This window comes from Falco biarmicus, chromosome 5 (genome assembly GCF_023638135.1).
Source record: "Falco biarmicus isolate bFalBia1 chromosome 5, bFalBia1.pri, whole genome shotgun sequence".
Taxonomy (NCBI): Eukaryota; Metazoa; Chordata; class Aves; order Falconiformes; family Falconidae; genus Falco; species Falco biarmicus.
This window is the reverse complement of record NC_079292.1, coordinates 67,294,331-67,304,438: the sequence shown is the minus strand read 5'-3', so window position 1 is coordinate 67,304,438 and position 10,108 is coordinate 67,294,331. Positions and strand designations below refer to the sequence as shown.

The following is a 10,108-nucleotide window of genomic DNA, read 5'->3' as shown; positions in this document are numbered from 1 at the left end:
GCACATGTCTTTTGAGATTAAATAGCGGGTGCTTTTTTTCCTGCAGCAGTACTGTCATAAAGTAAAACCTGGAGTTAAAAGTCAACTACAACTCCATATCCAAATGAGAAGTGAAAGAAAATTAAATCTCTCCCCCCAAATCAGGAGCAGAACATGTATATGAAGCAATAAACTGACTATTCACAGTTTATAAACAAAGCAATACTCTTTTTTTCCTTGTCATAGTTAACCTTGGATTTGTCTGCATCTCCCCCAACCTGCTGTATAGCTACAGAATTCCATTCAATCAGGATTTGGGCCCCAGTTCAGTAACTGGGCACTGAATCACTGAAAAAAATTGCTCAAAACCTATTTAAAAACATTATTACACAATACACAAAAAGAAACAGAATAGTAAAATAATCTCATGATTAATAATCTATGCTTTGTGGGACTATCTATTGACAGAGGAATCTGGCATCACTCCACATTTCTTCCCAATTCAGCAGCTCACAGCCACAAAGCCCCAGGAGGTGCACATGTGAGAGGAAGACTGAGCCATCCAAAATCACAATCGAGGCTATTTCTTTGCTTACAACAAGCAGAAGCTGAAGGTCTAAGGCAAGATCCTGATGCCCTGGAAGACCACTGCATCCTACAGCTCCGGAACAGACAGCAAAGTGAGAGGGTAACGAAGCCTAATTAGAGCAGATGGAAGGCAAACAGAAGCACTCTCACCCACCCTTCTGTGACAGCAGCCAGGCATGATTTGCCACCACAAACAGATGCTACTTCAGCCACGCAGTGGCAGTGGTTTTCAGTATGTGCATTTTATTAGAAGAGTATCAATCACTAAGTAAAAGAAAATCCCATTAAACAATCAAAAGTGTCTTCACAACTGTTAGAAAGAAGCAACCACAAGAACTGAGGCAGCCTGAGACACTACAGAATTCTCCCTCCTTGGCAGAACAACCTTCGGCAACTGGGAACGTCCTTTAGCTCCTCCAGCCTGGTGGCTCAGACAGCCCTGGGTTCCGTGAGCAGCCATACTTACAGACCAGATGAGGGCAACGGGAAAGTATTAGCAACCTTCTTTACCTTAGTCCTACCTTCATGAAATCAGTAAACCTTTTGATTAACAATTTTGATTAAACATTCTGAACTGCACATCAGGAGTAGTAACTCTTCCTTGGAGCAATTTCCATGCTTGCTCTTCCAGTGAAATCAATGCTCAGGGAACTTCTTGTGCACGGACTCTCTCCTGGCCGGGTTGATTCCACCCCCCCACCCCCACCCCCCAAATGACACAGACAGATCCTGTCAGTCTTTCTTCAAAACAGTAATACAAATTGAGCTAATTACGCTGTTCACCCTGAGCTGATTCTTGTTTGTCTGGACTCAACAGCTATGATCCTGATACTGAGGAACTATACTTCATGTGTCTGTTCAATCTCACTTCACGCTAACACATTTCTGAGTGGTCTGCGCACAGGAATGGGTGGTGAGAGCTGGCTCCGTTCAGTGCAGGGTCAGATGCATTGCTGTGTTCTCCAATCACTCTTGTTGCTGTTTTATTTAACCCCCTCCCCCCGCATCTTCCAGAAAGATACACTTACGGCAGGAGGAAAATGCGACACAGGGTATGTTTTCTCCACACAGACATAGCTCTTCCAGAACACAGCCACAACTGCTGCTGAGGCCCGAGTGTCAGCCCCACAGCTGTGGTCAAATCCCTGCACAAAGGTGCAGCCGTCGGGCTCCATTACTGCTCCTTGCACAACAACCTGCCGAGGCAGTCGGGTGCAAGGCAAGGCATGTTGTGCTGAAAAGGACAGTACAGGTTCCTGGTACTTAATAGGGAGACTTTGAAGCTGCTTCAGGCACCCTCATTTGTTGCAGCTGCATACTCTGTCTACAAGGTGCTGAGAGATCGGCAGACATCTTTAATAAAAAAGGAAACCATCCATTATTCATATACGGATACAACCTTTCCAGACTCTATGTTACTCAATCTCATTTGTATGAGTATGGAGAGCTTTCCTGATGTACACACAAATCCACGTAGCTTGAGCTCTCCCAGAACAAACCCTTAAATTCAGTAGGAAACTGCATGGGATTGATTGAAGTCCCAGTGATTTAATCAAACAGGGAATTAAATGGTTTAAATTATTCATTTAACATGCCTGATAACAAGAGAAAGCAAACAGCAACCATCTTTCACCCTTGCTGGTGACTGACCAAAAGACATGACATTTTTAAGAGGTTTGGAGTTAATATTCAGCCTAAGAATGTGGTTCTGGCTAAAAGATCAACTCTCTGTCAGAGGACAGGAAGCAGCACAGGAGCCATACATTTACTTTGGTAAAAAAAATACACTCACTAGAGCCTGTTAAAAGTGGCAATCACAACCTACACCTTCACAACTGATCCAGCATACCTGTTAATACCTGCAGAGAGACTATAAGCTTCCCAACACCCTGATACATGGCACAGAGGATACTGCAGGTTACCTGGAGTTCTGCTCCCACGTCATCAGGTGCACTTCAAAGCCTCAAGAGGAATAAGCAATTGGCATGTCATTTGTCACCTAGCTGAGAACCATTTTTCTAGAGAAGAACTCATCATACCAAGCAACCCACACAAGATACGATTAAACAATGTCACTGCTAGACAGATGAAATTGCAGCTCAATAGAAGAACTCACTGTTACTAAGCGATTTCATCAATTAAGTATGTTCTGGCAGAGCTGCTCTGGAAGGTGTTAGCAGTGATCCAAACAACTAGGACTGAGCAAATTTCTTGGGTGAAATCCTGGCTCCATTAGAGTCAATGGCAAAACTCCCAGGCACTTCTATACAGCCAGAATTTTAATTTCTCATGCCAGCTGCAACATGCTGCTATGGCTTTGGGCAAACTACACTAAATCAGCCTCCCCAGTTACAAAAATGGGCCACTAACCACTGCTCTTGGAGGGACTGTGAGGGATTCACAGAAATGCCCCATACAGAAAAGGGCAAGCATTATCAATCAGTGCAATTTAGCAAACGGTCTACTTCAGCAGCTCACTGTCAGGGAAATACTCCACTGATATAAACATCAGGCTTACAGTTCCAGCAGGATTGATCTCTTGTCCTGTGGAGGCTTGGTAAAACTATCTTCTGTATTAATTCCACACACGGAAGACTGGTCCCAGCTCCGGCACAACCTCCTCTCTCAGGACTGCAAGATGACTATCTTCACTAGTTTGATATTCTGAGAATTGTATTTGGATGAGCTGTAATGATCTTATCTACATCAAATGTCAGTTATGTTCTTTCGCAGGCAAAGTGTGCATGTGAATAGTTGCCTTCACAAGTCTGAAATTAACAAACACCCACTGCTACACAGTGCACATAACTCTAGATAATACACACATTTGTTTAATTCTGGGGTGTTCTTGCAAATAAGCTTTATGGCTGTATGAGGAGAGGCTATAAAATGAGACTGGGGTCCTCGGTAGGTGGCATGTTCCATTTTTTTCAGAAACATTATTCCTCCCATATAAATACACAACAGATGTAACATTCGACCTAAGCAATAAGATTTATTACTATTTTTGAAGCAAATTCAGCACAGCTTAAGAGAACACTGTACAGAATTCTTTAAGCTAGGAAGAAGTTCTTCTTGTCAGCAATGCATGTTTTGCATTTGTCAATTCTTGCCCTCAAAGCCAACCCACAGTTCACTATTTTAGGCTCATTACAAAGGTGATGATCCTGCAATTCAATCTGCTAATGTAGCACATAGCGGTCTCCCCCTAGTCACTGCAGGCATCGGCTCATATCTTTGCCTTTCATATCAAAAGAAATCTGCATGGCCTCTTTGGTCTCTTTTTGAGCCCAAAAACATTTCAGATGATTTATGTTAAGCACATTACTAACAGCACATGCAATCAAAAGCAATTTTCACACATTGTTTGGCAATGGAAAAAAAAACATTACAGCTGTGATCAAAGAATAGAGTCTTGCTTATATTGTCTTATATTCATTTCTTTACCTCATGCACTTTTGTATAAATATTTATTGTTTCAAATTTTCTGCACAGACCATAGTTGTTCTGTTTTCTAAAAATAACCTGCTTATGCATAGTCTGCTAGTCTGTTCTTTTCAAAGCACTGATTTTCCTCCTTTCATTAAGTTCATTTCCAAGATCTCTGTGCATAGAAAGCAGTGGAAGAGGGCTATGTGCAACTTTACCAACAGACATGTTGAAGATACCTAAAAATGAGGAACAATTCTTGGATAAACACCTTTGATGGTAAACAGTCCTGTGAAAAATCAATAGGCCCATGTCATACGGTAATTTTGTATTTTGCATAAGGGCAAGAAACCTGAAAATTAAAACATAACTGAAGATAATATTAAAATCTCATTTCCAGAAAACACTTATGTTGCTCAACAGCTTCAACTATCAAGCAACGTTTCAGTTTTTGCATTTCACTTCATCTAACATAATCCTGGATGGTGCAGCAGGCAGCCCCTGACCAACACTCTCCATTCACCTCAGGGCAGTCCTGGAGGTGACACTGTTGTATTGACATTGGAGCAATCAATGCAGCTGAAAGTTCATCTCCTACCCCACCATACATGTAGCCAAGCACTTAAAATTGTGAACCCCTATGCAGCCTATAAAGAGAATCCTACTATTAATATACCACTTTCATTTTTCTAATATGGACAACTACCAGCTTGTAATCAAAATTACTTTCTGATCCCAAGTTCAAAGCATTGCACCAAATTTGGGGCTGCCCAAGCACATTCTCTTCCTGGAGAAAGTCATGGAACAAAGTTCTTGGATGCTCCTCGAGAAGATCCAGCCAACATCAGGAACACTACAGATCTGTGATCATATCAAACACATCACCTCAATTTAAATGGATGCTTTCCCAGTTCATCGCAATTACATACACCTGCAGATTCTCTCCAAACTGCTGATCCTCGAAACTCTTTAGTCGGGGAGCGTTCATCAGTTAGTTCCCTAGACATGGAGCACTCTAGGCAGCCCTTTAGGAGGAGGTATGCTGACAGCCTTTAAGAAAAGGCTGTAATCCCACTGAGTATCTCCTGTCGGTGACTGCTCATCAGCCAGGACAAGAGGTTCCCAGACTTTTTAAAGGGATGCATGTTTCCTGTTAGAGAAAAAAAACACTCTTTGCCTCTCATTAATGGCTGTCAGATTCAGGGTACTGATATCCACACAGATGCTGCATATTCTATTTGAAAAGTATCTGAGTGCATTTGCAGGGAGTATTGGGATTAGGGTCCACAGGCCAGGGAAGTTTCTACCTGTCTAGTGCACAAGCACTGCTTTAGTTCTCTTTCATCTTACATTGGTTTTGTTTGGTTGGTTTTACAGAAACAGCAGAAGAGGTGTCAAAAGCAAGCAGCTTGGCCTGTTCACATATCCTCTTTACAATATGGCTTTATGCTAAGACTTTCTGGTATCTGGAACAGCGTCTGGCTTCCTTTAACAAACTGGGAACATCCATCTCTACTGTATCACTTCCATTTAGGGTAAGATTTGACATCCAAGAGAAAAGAATGCTATTTTCACTCATAAGATCAAGAAGTTGATAGCCGTGCCTGCTGTATGCCTTCCTGTGATGAGGGAAATACAATTCTCTGTCCACTGCAAGGATACAGAGTCTGGTGGACTTGAAGAATATCCTTGATCAGACATGGAGTTCCTTGAAGAACTGACCACCAGACTGTCAAACATTATCAAAAGATTGACTAGGGTATATCTTAGAACTAGGACTGGGTACTCCACTACATAGTGCACTTTTGCCTATCCCTTGGAAAAATTTCAGTACAAGGTGTGGGGATTTCAAAGTACCCATATTAAGAAGTAAATCACAGAAAGGCTCATCAAACCACAGGCACAAGTGAGGGGTTTTTGTAGTTCTGTATCATCTGCATGTGTTAAATACGAGACTTTGTTCTCTAGATAGAAATGCAATGGATAAGTTGTATTTCTTCAAGAACAACAGGATTTTAAAAAAATTGTTTAAGCTTTACCATTACAGGTATTTTGAATATCCCCTAAAATATCTGATAACAGAAAGAAAGAACAGAAGAAAAAAAGCTGAAAAGTATTTTGGCAACAAAAGACAGTTAACCATTCATGTTGTCGACAATTCCTTTGGCTCATGAAAGTCTCAAGACAGACTCTTGCTTAATAGTTACCAAAAAAAAAAGCCCCAAAATCTCTACTGTCCTACTTCTCTCCTCTACAATGTATGATGGAATCCAGAGTCACAAGCTGCCTGGACTTCACAGGCAAAGGGCATGTCCTAAAGCAGTTCATTTCATGTCTCTCTGACACCCCACAGGCACCCTTTCCCTAAAGCAAAGAATCTCACAGTATTATTTTGGGTAACATTCTTTACATATTTTGACTTACACTCCCAAAGCACATTTATTTCAATCAGACTGTGCACCTGTGGGTTTTGGGGGATTGTTGGGGTTTAGGTTTATTTAGCTTATTCCTTAGCTTGATGTTCAGCACTTTTCCTGGAGCTGGCCATTTTTGATTGAAGATTTTGCTTTGTCATGAAAGCAAACCAAGTATTTCAACTTTGAAAGAGGGAGAGCAAAAAGAAGCACCCAAAACATGTGGTGATTCCTGTTTTCCTTTCTAGAGTGACAAAACAGCATATACAACTCAATACCCAGGATCAGATGATTTTTTTCTGAAAAAGCAGCTTATGTAAGTTAACATTTGCTATGATTATAACCTACATAATGCTAACTTCCTATGTAAAGCCCCCATGGTGCCCATATGAGTCACCCTCACACCTTGGGAACGTGGGCATGGGGCAACATAGGTCAGCAGTTATCAGCTTTTGTTTTATTTTACAATACAGTCAGGATTTTCTGTACTTCCAATGGCAAATACACGCTGCTTGGTTGGCTGATGCTGGTATCTGATATTCCATGATCACCTTGGCTTCAAAGTGAGACAGTAATGCACATTTGTGTTACTCTCCCTTTAATGTAGTACAAAGCTGGACACAGCTCAGAAAGAAATCCCTAAAATCCATTACCTATTTATGATCATGTACAAACGGATATTTATCATGTTAAAAGAGAACCGTATGTTAAAGCGGAGGCTAGAGCCCAATAAATCTTTTTGGATGAAAACCCTGTTCAAAAAAAGGAATAAAATAATTAACATTTGCTTTTGCCAGTAGAAACATTTGCTCACGAGTCTCCTGGGAAGGGAAGGGCATTTAACCTTTTTACATGCCATTCCCTCAGACATCTCTAACCCCCACTGCAGAACAGACAACAAAGATTCCTGACTCCACGCTGCTGATTAAACCCCTTGTAAGAAACATCTGGATGAAATTTTCTTGGCAGTTGATCTGAAAAGTATACAAGAAGCAGAACTAGGGAGCAGCCATAGTTCAGCTGAGTGACACAAAGATGCTGCTATGCAAAAGCAGATTTCTCCTTGAACACATTAACTCCTAAATATCAGCTTGTGACTGTGCAAGCAACCTCATTAGCAGAAGAAAAATAAATCCCTCTTCTACTCTGCATGCCAGTGTAAAAAAGGCTTTGAAAGAAACCCAACTTGACAATCTCATTTTTTAAAAATAAAATTATACAGGGCTTAAACAGTTTACCTGCCACTTCAGTTTGTCACTAAAAGAGAGATCGTCCATGTGTCCTTAACTTCCCCAAAACATTTTTTAAATTCATGAAGGATTTCAAAACTTCTATGATTTCTGAGAAACTCATGAACAAACTGGATGCAATGCCTTCCAGCCATCTCAGTCAATACACCCTCAGGCCTAAATTAACAAAAGTGACTTATAATTTCTGTGGCCTGACCTTCCAACAAAGGATGTCCCATCCCTCTGTTGCTTGAGCTTAAAGAGCCTGTCCATCACAGCTCAATGTATTGTTCCCTTTTGGAAATACAGACCCCGGAATTCTCAGGTTCCCATATGTTCAACGGATCTAAAAGAGAAATTTTCACTGTCGCTATTGAGTGGCTAGCAGCAGTGAAAAACCTACATGAACCAGGCTAACTTCACTCTGCAGCTGCTGGGGGAGGGGGGGCAGGGAGCAGAAAGAAAAAAAACAAAGCAAGCAGCAGCAGAGAACAGCACCAGAAAGAGTCTGACACATCGGGGCAGGAAAAAGGAAAGCAGCGGGGAACCTTCTGCCCCACAGCTGCCAGGCGAAGGAAATTCTAGGGGATGGGGCAATGAACAGGCAGAGACACTTTAGCCTTTTCCAGAAGCCAAGGTATAGAGTGCTGCAGATTTATCAGACTAAACTACAATTACTCTGACATATAAAAAAAATAAAGGTTCAGCACAGTGCAGGGCCAGCAACCTGTTGTTTGAACACTACAGTTGTTTTAAACTTGATGGGGGTATGGGAAGGGCTTTGACTTCTCTGTTGAGGCACTGCTTTAAAGAAATACATTATCGCTATGTGCTTAAATAGTTTTAAGTCATAAAGAAATTAACACTTAGAGACAAAATCTGGTCTCAACATTTTATCTCAAATCCAAACTTCACATTCTAAACCACCCCTACTTATTTTGGCTATACCACTGCGATCCCAATAGATCTAAAGGAGGGGTACCTATTCAAGTTAGTACTGTTGTCAGTTTCTCACTAAATGAACATATTCACAAACACCTTGTTATATGTGTTTCAATTTAAGAGAAACCATTCTTTGAAATTTAGGAAGAAATCTGGCAGATAATGAAATCTCAGCAGGGGACAAGAAGAGCCAAATGGAATGCAGACCAGAAATACAATCACAGAAGTGTAAGAGTAAGAAGAAATAAGTTTGGAGCTGTTTTTCTTCTATTAAGATAAATAACGTATTGTAAATATTTTGTACCACATTATTCAGTACTACCACTGGAATGGTAATGAATGAATAAAACCATAAAAGAGGTTTACAGAATCCCAAGAAAAATTCAATATTCATCAAAAATAGTGGAAATAAAAAGTTGTCATGTAGAACATCTACATGCAAGGGCCACAACACTTGTCCAGGCAGGAGGTAATATCAATGTAGATTTAGGGTAACCACCTGCCATGCATGCCATCGTAACTTAAGCGAGTTGATTTCATGGCTAAGAGAAATAATTTAATACTACTGCATCAAGGGAAAACTGCAATTTCATTATGATCCTTTGACGTAACCAGTGTATGCTCTGTAACTCCAACAGATGCCTCCCTCTACAAATTTGGTCTGCACCAAATAGGGAAGATCAGATAATATTCTGAATCCAGCAATGTGTATGCAACCAAAGAACAATTAAACCGAGCAGTAAAAAGCAGGTGACTGGAAAACATGGAACCAAGGCTTACAGTGTATCAAGAAATGTCCTTACACTTAAAAAATTATAATGCACTCCAAAATCCATTTGTTCGGGCAATCCATGTACAACAGAAGGCACTGTTATCCATATGAATCTATCAATTCTGCACAGCAAAAACCTGAGAAGTACAACGCAATTAGATGCAGCCTGGCCCCTTCCCAGTCATTCAGGTTCCTTGAGGACAAATGTTTCCTTTCAGTCCATCAAATTATAAAAACACCACAAGAATTTGTACATTACAGTAGCTGGTTAGAAAAAGCATTCTGGTGGGGGAAGCACACTGCTATTTTCCTGAAAACCTTCAGCAGCATTAAATTACTCTCCCCTATCACTCAGAAGTCACGATGATTTCAAGACAATGTAACAATGAGACCTTTCCCATTGGCCTTTGTAGCTGATCCTTCAGTTGCCACCAGGAGTACTTCCAGCAAAGTTAAATGCTGTGATCAGTCCTTTGTTGTCAAATGTGTAGCCACTTTGTTGTTCTATTGTTTTAGACTCTAGAATTCAAAGAAAGGAAAGGATAAGAAAAATAGTCCATGAAGAATGCTTTTGCCAGAGACAATACAGCACAGCTAAGAATGCAAAGTTGTGGAAAAAACTCTCAGTTGAATCGAAATTTCATTCCCTAAATGCAGTGACAGTAATAAATTACACTGAAATTTTCTCTCAGTGTGTAAAAACACACAGCTCTACAACAGAGCTGAGAAATTAATCCTTTACAGAATCAGTCTGT

The 10,108-nt window shown here is 40.7% G+C and overlaps 1 protein-coding gene across 4 annotated transcripts in view; it reads right to left on the bottom strand.

The window, feature by feature from the left end:
• Window positions 1-3,475: 3,475 nt before the first annotated feature.
• IPO8 (importin 8) overlaps window positions 3,476-10,108 on the bottom strand; it is a 50,912-nt gene continuing 44,279 nt past the window's right edge. For all 4 annotated transcript variants that reach the window (XM_056340184.1, XM_056340183.1, XM_056340185.1 and 1 more), the window contains exon 25: window positions 3,476-9,872. In XM_056340184.1, the coding sequence (XP_056196159.1) occupies window positions 9,775-9,872 (98 nt within the window). In that variant the 3' untranslated portion in view covers window positions 3,476-9,774. The remainder of the gene's footprint in view (window positions 9,873-10,108) is intronic.